Source organism: Hyaena hyaena, unplaced genomic scaffold, assembly GCF_003009895.1.
Source record: "Hyaena hyaena isolate Hyena2069 unplaced genomic scaffold, ASM300989v1 scaffold_141, whole genome shotgun sequence".
In the NCBI taxonomy this organism is placed as follows: Eukaryota; Metazoa; Chordata; class Mammalia; order Carnivora; family Hyaenidae; genus Hyaena; species Hyaena hyaena.
In genome coordinates, this window is record NW_024080773.1 from 2,103,440 (window position 1) to 2,121,121 (window position 17,682).

Sequence of the window (17,682 nt, forward strand, 5' to 3'; positions counted from 1 at the left end):
ATAGTGCTTAAAGAGTGAGAGAGCTAATATTGTATTCTTTCTAAATTTTATTATGGAAATTTTCAAACATGTACAAAAATCATCTGAAGAGCATAATGAAACCCCCATCTACCTCTCACCCAGTTCGTAAAGGAGATTTATGGCCAATCTCATTTTACTGGCATGTTTTCATTCTCATCTATCTCCTTGCATCTACTCTTGATCGTGTAAAAACTCAAGGGAAGGGTTAGTTATTAATTGGAGCTCTCAGGATTCTAACTAGGAGGATTAAATAAGAGACTATATGTGAAGGTCACCAGAACATAATAAGGTTTCAAAACACATTATCATTAGTAATGACAATGAGCCATCAACAAAATTGAAAGCAAGTTTTGACCAAGATGGCGTCGACTGGAATTGTTTGCTGGACAATTGTCTGCTGGATTGTCAAGAGCTGATAATGTGGAGGGCAGTAGAAACTCCCTGGATGAGAAGCCAGGAGGGCTTCATTATTGTCAAGGTCACCCACAGACTTTTCTTTTAAATCATGTCATTTCTTTTGTTACCTCAATCACTTACCTCTAGCCTGAGTCGTTGGGATACCATGCCTATGTCGATGCTGACAAACACCACTCGATTTGACCCATCGGGTTCTGCCAGGACAAAAGCACGACTGTACAGCCTGGTGAGGATGCCCCGTGCATTCTGGCCCGTTTTGCTGAAGCCCATCTAGAGAAGAGGAGAAAGTCAGGGCCACTCTGTCTCACTGCCCTGCCACGAGAACCATGCACAACCACACGAGAAGAGACCACATAAGAAAGAAAAGCACAATCCACAGGACACTGTGGCTCTGAGTGAGATGATAATATGTGTTTTCAAGAGTAAAACCAACCTCATAAAAGAAGTTTCACTCCTCTGTTACAAAAAAATGCAAAGGCAAAGTAGTGATCAGTTTGACAGGAGCCATCTACAGTCTATGTGCAATGAAGGGGTCGGTGTGTCTTAGGAATTCCATTACTAATTACCATAGCAGAGACCTTTCAGAGCTTTTGGTTCTTTTCCCTTGCCTGAGGTATTACAGAAGGGAATAGTTCTCCTACCACTATCCCACATTTCCAGGAGCATCCTGAAGACTTAAGTTTCCTTCACTTTGACTGTTTGGTGTATGTATGATTTTCTTTTTTTTTTTTTTTCCTGAAGAAAATAGTTTCTTTATGACTCAATAATCTTTTTATTTTTTATTTTATTTATTTATTCTGAAGGTGGGAGAGAGAGAGAGAGAGAATGAATGAATGAATGGGTGGGGTAGGAGCAGAGAGAGAGAGAGAGAGAGAATCCCAACAGACTCCATGCTGTCATCACAGAGCACACAGGGCTCTATCTCACAAACCACGAGATCATGACCTGAGCTGAAACCAAGAGTCAAACATTTAACTGACTGAACCACCGAGGCACCCCAATAATCTTTTCTGAGGGTACCTCACCCTGGCTTTTACCTTGTTGACCATTCCTCAGCCAAGTCAGACAAAATACACCTTTTCCAACCCCCCTTTACACCATGTATAAGACCCACCCATAAAGCTATATCCCAGTATTCAGAACACTCCCTCCACTGCTTGTTCATTGGAGTGTTCATTCAGGGTTCACATTTCAAAGCCACTTTTCAGAACAGACAGCAAGGAAAAATTCCTAGAATCTAAAGGTTATTTGGTAGGAGGAAGAAAATCTCATCAGACAACTTCATGTTCTAGCTTCCTAGAAAAAAAGTTGATATGAATGAATACATTCACCATCACAGCCAAGAGGTTGCATGCCAGCAGCCAGTGGGACACACCTGACCCACAGAAGCATTTTGCTTGGCTTACACAGTGTTGTCCAATACTAGGTTTCCAGTTTTGACTAGAGTTGCCTGTATTTCCCAACAGAAAGATTTAGATCTTCAGGTCTCCAATTCAGAGATTTTCCAGCTCTCCTGAACAAACTGTAGGATAGGGCAGCCCTACGTGGTAACAAGTGCTAAAGTCATGAACTTTCTAGTTGTACCATAGTCTCCACCACTTCCCACTGCCCCCAAGGCTGAGGGTTCACTAGACTCTTATCAGCTTACACTGGCCTGGTGGTACATGAGTTTGCCAGCCCTGCCACTCTCATTCGTAAAAATGGCCAACTGACTTTGCAAAGGACTTGTGGTTGAATGCATGGTCCCTCTACTTTATATAGCACAATACTCACAGTGTTAGACAGCACTGAAGTCAATGAAAAAGCAGGAGGAAGACAATGATGTAATAATAAGGAATAAATGCAGGATGCAAGTAGTAAAAGTAAAGTACTTGTTTCATTCTCCTCGAGGAGCCCATGATTTACCTACCAAATTGATATCTGACACTTGTCCTGTGCAGTCAGCTCGCCCAACACCAATATGGTAGCCACTGAAGTTCTGAAATAGAGGAGGCTCTGGGGTGCTAGTCAATGGGGGTGTCTGGGTGGCTGTGGAGCTGTGAGTGAGCGTCGAGCCTTGAGTGGCTGTGGAGCCCAGCGTGGCCGGAGGGCTCTGGGTGACCGGAGAACCTGAATCTAAAAGCAGAATAAAACATTTAAGAAACAGCATTTCATCTTGATGAGGTCCCAACAGTTTATTTTTGCTCTTGATTCCCTTGCTTTTGGGGATGTGTCAAGTAAGAAGTTGCTGCGGTGGAGGACAGCCAAGGAAACAACCCAGAAAATTAATAGGCAACCAACGGAATGGGAAAAGATAGTTGCAAATGACATATCAGATAAAGGGTTAATATCCAGAATCTATAAGGAACTCACCAAACTACACGCCCGAAAAACAAACAACCCAGTGAAGAAATGGGCAGAAGACATGAACAGACACTTCTCCAAAGAGGACATCCAGATGGCCAACAGACACATGAAACGATGCTCAGCATCCCTCCTCATCAGGGAAATACAAATCAAAACCACACTGAGATACCACCTCACGCCAGTCAGAGTGGCTAAAATGAGCAAATCAGAGAACTCTAGATGCTGGCGAGGATGTGGAGAAACGGGCACCCTCCTACACTGTTGGTGGGAATGTAAACTGGTACAGCCCCTCTGGAAAACAGTGTGGAGGTTCCTCAGGAAACTAACAATAGAACTCCCCTATGACCCAGCAATAGCACTGCTAGGAATTTACCCAAGGGATACAGAAATGCTGAGGCATAGGAGCACATGTACCCCAATGTTCATAGCAGCACTCTCCACAATAGCTAAAACATGGAAAGAGCCTAAGTGTCCATCAACAGATGAATGGATCAAGAAGATGTGGTTTATCTATACCATGGAATACTACATGGCAATGAGAAACAATGAAATCTGGCCATGTGTAGCAACATGGATGGACCTTGAGGGTGTTATGCTGAGCGAAATAAGTCAGGCAGAGAAGGACAAATATCATATGTTTGCACGTATAGGAGGATTAGGAGGAACTTGACGGAGGAACAAGGGGGAGAAGAAGGGGGGAAATGGTGGGGGAAAGGGAGAGAGGCAAACCATGAGAGACTCTTGAATGCTGACAAAAACTGAGGACTGATGGATGTGGGGGGGAGGGGGGGATGGGCATGGAGGAGGACACTTGTGGGGATGAGCACTGAGTGTTATGTGGAAACTAATTTGACAATAAACTATTTGTAAAAAAAAAAAAAAAAACAGCATTTCAGTCCACGTATTTGTTGGCATCATTTAGAACACAGAGGCTCGGGTTCCTAAGGAAAAATCTTTATATATTCTCTTTTATTTAAAATATACAGCAAGTGACTAATGGATCAAGAAGATGTGGATGGATGAATGGATTTATACAATGGAATACTACATGGCAATGAAAAAGAATGAAATCTGGCCATGTGTAGCAACATGGATGGACCTTGAGGGTGTTATGCTGAGCGAAATAAGTCAGGCAGAGAAGGACAGATACCATATGTTTGCACGTATAGGAGAATTAGGAGGAACTTAGTGGAGGACCAGGGGGGAGAAGAAAGGGAAAAATAGCTGGGGAGAAGGAGGGAGGCAAACCATGAGAGACTCTTGAATGCTGAGAACAAACTGAGGACTGATGAGTATTGGGGGGAGGGGTGAGATGGGCATGGAGGAGGGCACTTGTGGGATGAGCACTGGGTGTTATTTGGAAACCAACTTGACAATAAACTATTTAAGAAAAATAAGAAACCTCTCGGGAACATGTTTTACATAAGTAATAACCCTAAAAAGGATCTTTCTGTTGAGCTAGAGATGTTTCATCCTAACAGTCAAGGCCTGTGTCAAATGTCTGTCAGCTTCTCATCACAAGCTGTTCCTTGTCACACCCGTGGCCCTTCACTCACTCCTGATGGGCTTCTCCAGCCACACAAACCAGGTTCCTCAGGTGCCAGCCTCTGGGGTCTGTCTCCACAGCTCTCTCCAACCAGAGACCCCGCTCCTCCCTGTTCCACCAATAGCGCTCCAAGCCTCCCTTCCAAGCTGGTTCATTCCCATCACACCCAGAGGCAGCTCAGCCCTCCTGTGTGGATTACCTCCCACCCTGCTGTCTCTACTCTGCATCCACAACCTTCTCAAGCATTTTATTTGGAATACAAACTAGATCACTGCATGTTCAACAACGTTCCAGCTTATTGTAATCATATCGCCAACACGCATATGCCCATGCACACACATACACACGAATATCAAAGGAGGCAGAATGGCAGGAAGACTACAAGAGCAGGTGCCAGAAACAAACAACCTGGGTTCAAACACTGACTCTACCACATACTACCTGAACATACTAGCTGAAATCACTTACCCTGTTCTACCTCAATTTTTCTCATCTAGAAAATAGAGGTAGTAGTACTCTACCTTCCTAGGGTTCTTTTGAACAATAAATATATTAATACGTATCAAAAATTTAGAATACGGCTGGCATATAGCTTTGGTTCTTCTTACCTACTGAGGTGTCTTACACACACACGTTATTTGTTTGTTTCCACTCAAGACAACAGCCGGGGTGACCAAGGCAACAGATGTCACTGTCGCAGGCATTAGTGCTCAAGGAGTACTTAGTCAAGAGATTGGCTGCTGACTACCCTGGGATCCTAGAATTTGGTGGGTCAAGAAAAGCTAGAGATCACCTAGTCTGTTCTCCTCTGCTTTACATATAAGAATACTAAAGCCCAGAGAAATGATGTAACCACGATTTAATGGAGAACACGTGCGAAATCAGGTGTAGAGCCCAGATACTCCAACTCAGAATCTAACGCTCTTTCATCAATATTCAACGTGGAGTTAGAATCCATATTTTCTTGGGGTGCCTGGGTGACTCAGTCAGTTAAGCGTCCGACTTCGGCTCAGGTCATGATCTCACAGTTCGTGGGTTCGAGTCCCACGTTGGGCTCTATGCTGACAGCTAGCTCAGAGCCTGGAGCCTGTTTCGGATTCTACATCTCCCTCTCTCTCTGACCCTCCCCTTCTCATGCTGCCTCTCTCTCTCTCTCTCTCTCTCAGAAATAAATAAAACATTAAGAAAATTTTAAAAAAAGAATCCATATTTTCTCAACCCCAAGTCAATGTTTTCCACAAGACATCAAGTATTGCAAGGAAGGAGGCAATCCTTTTGCCTTATTGATACCAACATAGGAATGGGGCATCAATTTTGACAATCAAAACCAAACCAAGTCCAATGGCCAAGGACAATTTCCTGATAACCTCAGAGTCTCAGGGTCTACATCCAGAAAATGGTACTAAGTCTAGCACCTACCTTTATAGAAGTTTTATGAGAATTAAGTGGGAAAAGGATGTACACTCCTGACCACAGTGCTTGACACAAAGCAACCATACATCAAACAGCCACTCCTACTATGAGACTAGTTAGCATAATTGCTGATCACCTCCATGAGTCTCAGCCTCTGGATTCTCTAACTTTAAGAGCTAAAGCTGAATAAGTCCAATAGATGCTTTCTTTATCAGAATCCACAACCCTGTGCTGGCACAGAGGATTTCTATCCCTCTGTGTCTGTAGGGAACTCAAAGCACAGGGTCATGGTAGAGAATATGCCAGAAAGGAGAAGAGACCCCAAGAGAGAAAACTGAGGTGAAAAAAAATCAGGCTTCTTCTTTGTTTGGCCTAAAGATAGTCCTCCCTTTACTTCAGTAAAAGCATGCAATGCCCACCCGTCTTCTCTACTCATTTATCAGGTATACAACCCATCACGAAAGTAGGGCTCCATCAAAGACCTAGGAGCCGAATATTGCTGCAAATGTGTACTGCATCATTTTCAAAAACTAAATTAATTCCCAATATTTTAAAAAATCAAGAGATGCCTAAATCCTCCAATTTCCAGCTTCTGTTGAAAACTCTGGAGATCTGAGTCCATGAGACACCATGACAACTAACACCTTCACCAGAATCACACCTGCCCCTACCCCGGTCCACCTCCCCACCCCACCTCATTTACAGAACTTGATCGGCCCTCATGAGAATTGGAGTTCAACAGCCCCTTCTCTAAAACTTTCCACAGACTACTTGGTATTCAGTGGGTCTTTCATTCCGCTTTTGTCCCCAAGAGAAGACGATGCCCAAGAAAAGGCAAAGAACAAGAGAAGAGGCTTGGGAGGGAATGCTCACATTACTGGGCTTTGAAGAATTCTAAACCGGGCTTAGGTCAGTGGAGAAGTGAGACAAGCACATGTCAGAATTCCTGTCAACTGCCTACTTGGGGGCAAAGGTAAGTCTGATAAAAATTGCTGTTGATGCAGACAGTACAATTAATAGAAGGGTTTTGTGGCCATCCCAGGTTGCTTACGTATGCACTGAACTGCCCTGTTATTGACATTATCAGCAGAAACTGTTCCTTGCCTTTGTGTCCCCATTCATCCAGAATTTTCCCACAGGCTAGGGATAGCATCCAAGGGAGCCCATGACAACTTGCCTTTATGATTTTCAATGGTCCCACTGGTGATAAACAAGAGGCTGAGGAGGGCTACGGTCACGGCAGTCATCATCACAAGGAGGAAAATCAGGAATGCCTCTAATGTGGAGAAGGTGAGTTTGGCCATGTCTCCTGAGGAAAAGCAGAAATGGAAGAGGCAGAAAAGGGCAGAGCCACGAATTAAAAACACATATGCTTTGAGCTGCCCAAGGTTAAGATGCCTTAGCTCTTCTAGAATGGACTATACACCAGGGAGGGCAAACATAGAGCACACCTGTCACATCCCAGGCCATGGCAGACAAGACAAACCAAATACAGCACCCTTTGATAAGTTCAGATGTGGTTTCCAAACACTTCCTGGAACAGCCCTTGTTCTAGAGAACCACCCATCATTTGGCATTGGCAATGAAGCTAAAAATATATTTGTATTCCTTGGCTGTATCATACAACTTTCATTTATGGTGACGATGTTATCTGCACATGGGCCTAGGTTGGAACACATCTGTCAACACGATTGATTGCTCTTGTGAGAAAGCTGGCTGTGGTGAGGGCTGTGCTCGTGGCCTCGGGAAAACAAGGAGGTGAAACAAACATGGAGCCTTGAAACTCTATTTGCTAACTTTCAATTCCTACTTGATGAGAAACCAACATGGAAGAGGGGCGGCATCTCTGCTTTCAAGCCAGACATTAGGAAAATCTCCCTCTTCGTCATTAGAAGGATTCACACATTTTGCAAACCTGTTGAAGGATGGGGACGAAGATAATGCTCCTGTGTTCTACAAGAGCAGAAAATGTCCTTACAGATGCCTGAAGATATTTAGGAGTAGGATTCATTGTTACTCAACGAGGCTATAGAAGCTAAAAATCCATATTGTGTAGCAGGAAAAAGTATAACATGGTGGCTAAAAATTGAATTCTGCCTTCTGACTCCAGAGTCCAAATCTCATTTCTACCACTTACTGGATGGCCTTGGGGAATCCTCCCAAACACTGAGCCTCAGTTTCTCTATCTGTAACAAAGGATGTGGTGATGATGATAATTTTAGTAGTCTTATAGAGTTCTTATATAAAGGAGATGACACTGTATCCTTTAGATGCAGCATGCATTCTCCAGCCTACCACAGCCTCTTTCCAGTGGATCTTTTCCATCTAAGTTATTACCTGGTCTTTGTAGTTATTTTATTGGGCAATCCCTGGACTAGAGTTTAAAAATCAGTCTAACATCAAACACTTCAGAGGTAGGGCTGAACTGGAAGTGGACGAAGAGACTGGAACATCTTCCCAAATCTCTCAGTTAGTAGCAGGCTTTCCTCATCCATTTATCGTCACTGTGATCACTTTCACTACCACTCTTAGGGACAATTTCAAATGTAGGGCAACACATATGAGTTCTGACATTGGCCCCAACATTCACTCCAGTTCCCAAGAGTCAAGAGACACATCTAAAGTATGCCTTTGAAACTCCGATGATCCAAATAAGTTTACTAGTCCTTAGGTGCTGTTTCAGTGGCCAACCTCAAACCCAGTACACCCAGTTCTTTATCAAAGCTTCGGGTCCATTAGGCGTCCTGCTGGCTGGGATTGCAAGACCAACTGGGCAACTAAACATGGCTGACGACGGGGGATCTCCCAACCCCAGAGTGTCTACACGCACATTGCATATGTAAACATGGCCACATGCAGACACGGTTCAAAATCATACTCTTGTTTGTTTGTTTGTTTGATTGATTCTGATGAACTGATCACCACCAGCAACCTTTTACACAAGTCAACAATGGCACTCTACTTAACACTTGAGTTTGCATCTCTTAGTCGAGTTTCAATGAGGCACCTCCCTGGGTCTGGGCCTCACCACTCTGTTGCCAGAATTAATGCCAACATTGTTAATGTTCTTTTTTAAACAGTAAGCACTATTTATTTTTCCTTGATGACCCGAAATCTGAGGGCAAATGTGAAAGAAAGCCAATGCCTCATCTGCCTTCAGCATGCAAACATACCACGGAGAGCTGAACCACCAGTGGTTGTAACTTAAAAGATTTGGCGTTTCCCACTGGTTCTCCCCTGATCAAGTGCAATTCTGCAAGCTCCGTGATGAGGCTCTGTGACAATAGCAAGCCCCTTGGCACATCTTTACCACGCTGAGCTCTCTGTTTTTCTTTTTTTCTTTTTTTTTTTTTTTACAAATAGTTTATTGTCAAATTAGTTTCTACATGAGCTCTCTGTTTTTCAAGACTGTGAGAGTAAAAGGTAATGACTTGGCAAAATGGGTTTCCCAAGCTAAGAAAATTGAATGGAGCTTTTAGGATTTCATCAAGATCGCTAAGACAGGGGGGTGATTCAAGATCCCTCCCTCTCCCTCCAAGAACACATAGGTATTCTTACCTGACTCAACCAATTAAAAGAAATTCCGCATCCCAGCAAAGCAAATGAGAGTCCAGAATCTCGTTCCTTTCCCCTTGCACGTTGCTCAACCCAGAGTCCTCAGCACGTTCTGAAACCTACTGAGGAAAGATGTTCCCAGTCATGCCCAGGAGAGTTAGGGTTCTCATTAGCATACGTTTGTGGGCTTGGTGCAGGAGGAGATTAAAGAGAATTGATAACAAGAGCCTTATCCGCAAACTCTCCCCTGGGACAGCCTGATACTGAGATAGAAGTTGCAGAAGATCTGGCGGACTGAAGGTCACTGATTTCAGTCTTTACACACCTCTCAGTACAAGTTCTGTGCAAGGTCTGTGGCCTGGCTCACCAAAAAGAGCACCTGCTTTACTTGCCACTGGTCACTCAAGCAGAGAAGAGTGATTTAATTTTTATAGATTCTTGTATATAAAAAGGATGAGGTTTTACAGGTGCCTGTGTGGCTCAGTTGGTTAAGTATCCAACTCTTGATTTTGGCTTAGGTCATGATCTCATGATTCAGGAGTTTGAGTCCCGCGTCAGGCTCCACACTGAGAGTGCGAAGCTTGTTTGGGAATCTCTCTTTCTCTCTCTCCCCCTCTGCCCCTCCCTGCTGCCTCTATCTCTGACAAATAAATAAATAAACTTAAAAAGAAATGAATGAGGTTTTAGGTGAACTAAGAATGTGAACAATGGATACACAATATACATGTGCATAACGTGCAGCCATTACCAGTTATATAGGAGTGAATAATTTAATAACATGGAAAAAGTTACTACAGTAAGTTATTTAAAGTTTATAAGACATTATAATCCTGTTTTTAAATTTTATTTTTATTTTTAATAACTTTTTAAGTGTTTTATTGTTTATTTTTGAGAAAAAGAGAGAGAGAGAAAAAACAGAGCATGAGTGGGGGAGGGGTAGAGAGAAAGGGAGACACGGAATCCAAAGCAGACTCCAGGCTCCGAGCTGTTAGCACAGAGCCCGACACGGGGCTCAAACTCATGAGCTGTGAGATCATGACCTGAGCTGAAGTCAGATGCTCAACTGACTGAGCCACCCAGGCACCTTTATAATCCTGTTTTTTCAAACATTACTTATCTATGTGTGGTCATGAAGACTGTAAGAAATCACAGCAAAATGTTAAGAAGTAATTATCTGGTAATAAGACTGTGAGTTTTGTTTTCAACTTTTTGATTTTTGGTATTTTCTGTAAGGGCCATGCACATACTTATAATGGGGAAAATAAAATGTTTTACCTCCTCTCAAAAAATGTATACTATAGAACAGCATGAAGTTAAACAATGGCCCATGAGAGACAAAGAGAAAAAGAATAGGCCAAACCCCTCCTTTTTTCCCTCCTAATTCCAAGCTGTCCAGGAAGCAGTTTGAAGAACACATAGGCCACTTAGTTCCTTGCAGGGTTAAGAGAGACCAGCCCCCAAGTTCCAAGGGAAATATTAGAAATATTTCATAATGTGGCTTAGCTACCTCTCTGTACACGGCGGGGGCGGTGGGGTGGGGAGGGCGGGTGGCACCGGTTAAATTACAGTATTAAATGAGGGTTTCTTTCATGCGTTTATGTTAGAATTCTTGGTGTCAAGCAGCAGAGGGTAAATCTAGCGAATTTAAGCAGCAGAGAAAGGGGAGAAAAGTAAATTCACTGGAAGGCAGCAAAAGTGGTTGAAGACACAGGCCCTGAAAAGCCAGTGATCAGGGTAGATCAAGGTGGGAGGAGCTCCTGAACATTCTCTTTAGAGCATCGCCATCATGGGAATGCCAACAGTGCAGACACTCTGGAGAACAGTGTGGAGGGTCCTCAAAATATTAAAGATAGAACTACCCTATGACCCAGCAACTGCACTACTAGGTATTCATCCAAGGGATACAGGTGAGCTGTTTTGAAGGGGCACATGCACCCCAGGGTTTATAGCAGCGCTATCAACAGTAGCCAAAGTATGGAAAGAGCCCAAATGTCCATCAACAGATGAATGGATAAAGAAGCTGTGGTATACACACACACACACACACACACACACACACACACACACACACACACACCACTCAGCAATCAAAAAGCATGAAATCTTGCCATTTGCAACAACATGGATGGAACTGGAGGGTACTATGCTAAGCGAAATTAGTCAGAGAAAGACAAATATCATATGATTTCATTCATATGTGGAATTTAAGAAACAAAACAGATCAACATAGGAGAAAGGAAGAAAAATAAAAACAGAGAGGAGGACAAATCATAAGATACTCTTAAATACAGAGAACCAACTGAGGGTTGCTGTGGGGGTGCTGGGTGGGGAGCTGGGATAAATGGGTGGTGGGCATTAAGGAGGGCACCTGTTGGGAGGAGCACCGGGTGTTCTATTTAGGGGATGACTCACTAAATTCTATTCCTGAAATCATTACTATACTATATGTTAACTAACTTGGATTTAAATAAAAGAAAAAAGAAAAGAAAGGAAAAACGAAAAAGAAATAGACAAGCAATAGACTGAGTACAGACCCTGTCCTGATGTCTGGGGCTCTGGGGGTGGCTCCCACAAAAAACACATTTCTGCTTCATCTTTGCCTGTCTCTCTTATTCTTTCCCTGATGTTTAAATGCAAATTTGTCCAATATTGTAGGAGCTACAGTCAAAATAAATCTAAATAATAAAGATTGTTCTGAGAAAAAATAAAATAGAGCATCGCCATCGAGATGGACGAACTCCAGCTGCCTTTAGGTCTGTATGTTGTTCCATTCAGGGGTCAGTTCCTGAGAGACCTGACTGGCCTGGCTCAGGTCATGTACATTTTTCTTCCCTTGGGGAGATACTTACACATCTCAACAAGACCATCCCCAAAGAGGGAATGACAGATATCCAAAATGAAATCAAGGCAGGTAAAAACAATGGACACCTGCTAGTGACTTGCCATCAGATTTCTGTCTCCAGCCCTTCTCCCTTTCAGCGTGAGGGCCTCCAAGCTGCACCCACTGCCCCGTCTGGTCCTCTCCCAGCACCTCCCTCCCCCTACCATGCTCATTCACACCGAGATTTAGGAGGTGACCGACAGTCTAGTCCAGTAAGATCATTTTAACCAGAGTGTTAGTAGATCACGTATCGTTTCTCCCAGACAACATTTGAAGATCCATCCCTAAACATGCCGGCCTGAGAATAATCAAGAAGATGCCAAGCACCACAGCAGAGCCAGTGCAGGAGCCATGTTGAGCCAAGGAGACTTTCGGTGCCCAGCAAAACAGCCAGGTCCTGTAGTCAGACCCCCTGGGGGTGAGGGGAAGATAAAATCACTGCAAAGATTGTGACGTGTACTTCTTTTTTACTTCTGTCTGAATGGCCTTTAAATAAACCCTCTTTGCAAGGAGAAGGATGATGGCTCTTCTCTACCCACTACCCCACTATTCCTAATATACTCATTTTACAGATGAGAAAGCCTACACAGAAGTATTATATGGCTTCCAGAGCGGAAGAGGATGGTTCAGAGTGAATGTGGTTGAGCAAGGATGTGAGCTGAAGTCTCCAGATCCCGAGAAAGGATCTCATGCCTTTCACCAAACTCTTACTGTGTCCCCTTCACCTGACATAGTAGCCTCTGGACACCAGTCCAAGTGGTCACTCCTCACTAGCAGATGATGATGAAAACCATGTGCCCTGTCTCCTAACCCCCTCACAGAGGGAGCGACTAACCAGCGGAGGGCAGAGGCAGCTAGAGAGAAATGCATAAAGTATATTCAAGCCACAACAATGTTTCCCCCAAAGTCCCAACTCCTAAACCATTAACTGATGGTTAGTAGCCCCACAGGCTCCTGTACGTATGCCTACAGGGTAGGGGCTTTCAAAGGCTTAAAGCTTACTTCATATGCTCCATGCCAATCATCACATCCTTTTTCATTCTTTGATTCTTGGAATAATTAAATAAATTACTTTTAAAAAACATATGTTATTTCATAGAGCATCCAGATTGTGATCTCTAAATACAATTTAAAACAAACAAAACAAAACAAAAAACAAGAGATCCCTAAAGAAATGGCTAGCTCTAGGTCTGGGGCAAGAAATATACAATGAAACGTGCAACATGTTTTCATTCCAGGAATCAAGGAAGTCAAGATGATGATCAAGACCATCAGAATTGTGTCAAAAAGAACTAGAGGTTCCCTCTCAAATGGATCAACCTGGACATCAATTTTTTAAAAAGATAATTGCAGAAGATTGAAGCAAATTAAATTTGCTTAAATCCATGGTGTCATATGATGCAAAAAAAAAAAAAAAACCAAAAAAACACCTCATTGACTACCTTTAAAAGATGCTACATTTAACATAACAAATTCCAGGAGCACCTGGTAGCTGAGTTGGTTAAGCATCTGACTTCAGCTCAGGTCACGATCTCCAGGTTTATGAGTTCAAGCTCCACATCAGGCTCTGTGCTAACCTCTCAGAACCTGAAGCCTGCTTCAGTCTCTGTCTCCCTCTCTCTCTGCCGCTCCCCTGCTCATGCTCTGTCTCTCAAAAATAAATAAATGTTTAAAAAAATTAATAAAATGAAATAACAAATTCCAATTTGTTTTTCTGAAAACTGGGAAGGAAAAAAGGGAGGGGGAGGTCAAGAAATCAAAAATGTACTCTGCTCTTCTTATATAAAGGTATCTGGAGAAAGCCAAATCATTGATGAGACATAGTTTCTCACACTTGAAAAACCCAGCCAATAAATGAGGAAGGAATGACACATCAAGAATCTAAGTGCTTTGCAGACCCCTAGTGAAAGGATGGAGCTAGGCAATGATCATTGACTGGATGCTGATAGAAGTCACCAAAGAGAGAGACAAATGGAAATGGCAAGACAAATGGACTCTGAACAACACACACACCCTCATTTCTCAAGTACTCTTACCAAAAAAGTAACCCTAAACTGGATCAGCCTCTAGATCTGAGTGCCTATTTATAGAAAATATGAAAGATAAATAAGAAGACAATGTGGGGATACAGTAGGGCACATGACCCAGCTTCTTGAATGACGAAATTGGACATGGAGAGGGAGAGACAGGTGGAGGAGTAGAAGAACGTGGAGAGGGAGGAAAGGAAGGAACCAGGAAGAGGAGCAAAATGGAGAGGAGAGAGAGAGAGAGAAGCAGGGGGGCAGAAGGGCTGGGGAGGAGAGCAAAGGAGAAGAAACTGTGGATTAAATGAGGCTAAAGAGATGTGCCCACCAACTCATGCTGTAAGACCCAAACCCTCATTATGTAGAACCCAATTCAAACAAACTGGCTTTGAAAATGATGAGACAATTAGGAAGATTAGAACACGGACTCGATATTTGATGATATTAAGGGATTATTATTTAAAATGTTATTGTGATAATGGTATTGTAGTTATACATTTGTAAACAGTCCTTATCTTTTAGACATAGTCGGGAAAAAGATTTTTAGAGTTATTTATTTTTGAGAGAGGAAGAGAACATGTGGGGGAGAGGAAAAGAGAGGGAGAGAGAGAATCCCAAGCAGACTCCACACTGTCAGTGCAGAGCCCAATGCGGGGCTCTAACACACAAAACATGGAATCATAGCCTGAGCTGAAATCAAAAGTTAAGCATCTGACTTCAATGAGCCACCCAGGTGCTCCTGGAACAGATTAAAAAATAATAATAATAAAAATGGAAGTGCAAAAATCAGATGATTGGATGGATGGATGGGTCATAGATAGGACATGTAGGAGACTAGATGGATGGGAAATAAGCTTTGCTCTTTAATACACCAGTGGAGAAAAGAGAAATAGGGTAAAGCACTGTGGCAGGCATTCCAGAGGGCTTCATCAACCTAGCTGGTATGCCAACACCAGACACTCCTTTGCTTTGAGTTCCAAATGCAGGTTCATTTCTGCCTTTCAGATGCATTAGTGTGAGACTCTGATTCAGCACTGAGCTACCTGAGGAGAGAGGCTCCATATTGGACAGCTGCTTCCTGGTTTGAATCATGGCACCATGACTTTGAGTTGGCAGCATGGTGGCTGCAGCCACTTCTTTATTTCACAACCACGACCAAAGCAGCCTATCCCTTAGCAGCTCAGCTCTATATTTAAGTAGGACCTGATCTGCAGATCATGATCCTGCAGAAATTTCTACCTCATTTCTCTGCCTGGAGTCTTCGCAAAGATTCAGCAAGTTATCTCTGTCCCCTAATAAGTCCCTTTCCTCTGGAGCTAGCTGAAGTAGAGTCTGTTACCTCCAACAAAGAAGGTGCCCAAGCTAAATCTCACAAAAGTGAGCACCACCCCTCCCTTTGCAGAATATATGCATTCCAGTCACTGAACACTGGGTATGCCAAGCTATCGTTGGGAACATTTTTAAAATTCAAAGTGATGAGTAGTCTTACATAATGAATTCATTAGATCAGAAAAAAAATTAGTTTTAATTACACAGGACTGCCATAGTGGTATCTTACCACCTCACAGGTTTTGCAAAGGACTGAAAAATACCTTTGAACCCTAAAGCAGTCCCATTATCAGTTGACTATTTATAGATTTACTTTTCCATATGTCTCAGTTGAATCTTGACCTTAAACCTTAAGCAACAGAAGAGAGGTTCCTTCTGTTACAAGCCAGAGAGACTGCTTCTTTTTTTTTTTTTAATTTTTTAATGTTTATTTTTGAGAGAGACAGTGCACAAGTGGGGGAAGGCCAGAGAGAGAGAGAGAGAGAGAGAGAGAGAGAGAGAAAGACACAGAATCTGAAGCAGCCTCCAGGCTCTGAGCAGTCAGCACAGAGCCCGACGCGGGGCTCGAATCCACGAATCAAAAGATCATGACCTGAGCCAAAGTCAGAGGCTTAACTGACTGAGCCAGCCAGGCGCTCTGGAGAGAATGCTTTTTATTAAACCCCTTCTGCACCTGTTATATGTTGAGTTTGAGAAGGGGACTAATGGATGTACTTTAGTACAGTGGGAAGCCCAAATTCCTTCAATGAAGGAGGTTCCAGCTCTGAACATGATGGGGAGCACGGGGGGAAGACCATATGTTACAGTGGTGCACCATGGCTCTTGTCCCCAGGGAGTTCACAATGCCCTTGTTTCCAGCAATATTGACGGTCCTGCTTTTCTCACAGGAAAAGGTAGATGAACTCCCCCTGGGCTGCAGAGTTTGTCTCCCCAAGTTTACCTCAGTGGAGTCTTCAATACAAAGGGCAAAAAGGCAAAAGATTCAGTATATGGAAAGGACTGGAATTTGTAATCTGAAGATTGAATTTGCTCAGTGACCTTAATCCCCCCCTTTCATTTTCCTTGTTAGAAAAATGGAGACTGATAGAAACCTACCTACCTGAAAGGTTCACATACACATACATTTTGTTAAGTTCTTTGTTAACTCAATAGCTTGATGTGAAGGAGTTCTTATGTTAATTGGGCTGGATGTGAATGTTCAAGAATGGTAGGTTCTGAGCTTTTAAGCCTTACAGCACAGTTATTTCTTGACATATTCCTCAGAGGTGGTTCTAAGGATCTCCCCATTAGTTACAGAACCTCAGCCTTGGGAAGAAGGGGTGTCCTTTGCTATTTTAAAAAAATCCTGGAGGTTTTAAATTTTAGATAAGATGGGAATTGAAATTGTACATATTTTTCTACTCTTAGAAAAACAATGTGGGGCTCTATAACACTTGCAGAGTATTTGGAAATTATTCTCTGATGATTTATCTTTTTCCAAAACCACGGATATGAATTTCTTGCATTTGGCAGTGACAAACTTGACCTGTTTGCCCTACACGATGATGAGGGCAGACTGGGGGAAAGTGGGCGGCAGTTACATGTATCATTTCAGGGACAAGGTGACAACATCTTTTGATGTAATTCATTTCCTCTACATAAATCTCAGGTGCTTAGCATCTCCTGTCCACATGGTGTGCCTGTGGAAAAAATTACCACATGGTCCACATTACAGGGATCCCAGGAGAAGAAGATAGAGAAGGAGGGTGGGAAGAAAATTAATTTGAAGAAATAATAGCTAAGAACTTCCCTAATCTGCAGAAGAAAATCTCTATCCAGACTAAGGAAATAGATTTCCCCCCCTTGCTCCCCAAATCAACCCAAGGAGGTCCACCCAAGACACAGGATAATTAAAATGGCAAAAATGATAAAGAAAAGATTTTAAAAGTAGCAAGAGGAAAGAAGACAGTTACATACAGGAGAAATCCCACAAGGTTATCAGCAGACTTCTTAGCATTTGCAGGCCAGAAGGGAGTGGCAGGATATATTCACAGTGCTATAAGGAAAAATCTTCAGCTAAGAATATTCTATCCAGCAAGGCAATCTTTCAGGATAGAAGAAGAGATAAAGAATTCCTTTAAAAAAATTTTTTTTTCTCAGACAAACAAGAA

General features: G+C 42.8%; 1 protein-coding gene across 1 annotated transcript in view; it reads right to left on the bottom strand.

The window, feature by feature from the left end:
- ASAH2 (N-acylsphingosine amidohydrolase 2) overlaps positions 1–9,387 on the bottom strand; it is a 77,190-nt gene extending 67,803 nt beyond the window's left edge. The window contains exons 1-4 of the mRNA XM_039238545.1: positions 9,302–9,387; positions 6,921–7,052; positions 2,348–2,553; positions 559–708 (exon numbers count right to left, since the gene is read on the bottom strand). Of these exons, the coding sequence (XP_039094476.1) occupies positions 559–708; positions 2,348–2,553; positions 6,921–7,047 (483 nt within the window). The 5' untranslated portion in view covers positions 7,048–7,052; positions 9,302–9,387. The remainder of the gene's footprint in view (positions 1–558; positions 709–2,347; positions 2,554–6,920; positions 7,053–9,301) is intronic.
- Between the last annotated feature and the right edge of the window lie 8,295 nt (positions 9,388–17,682).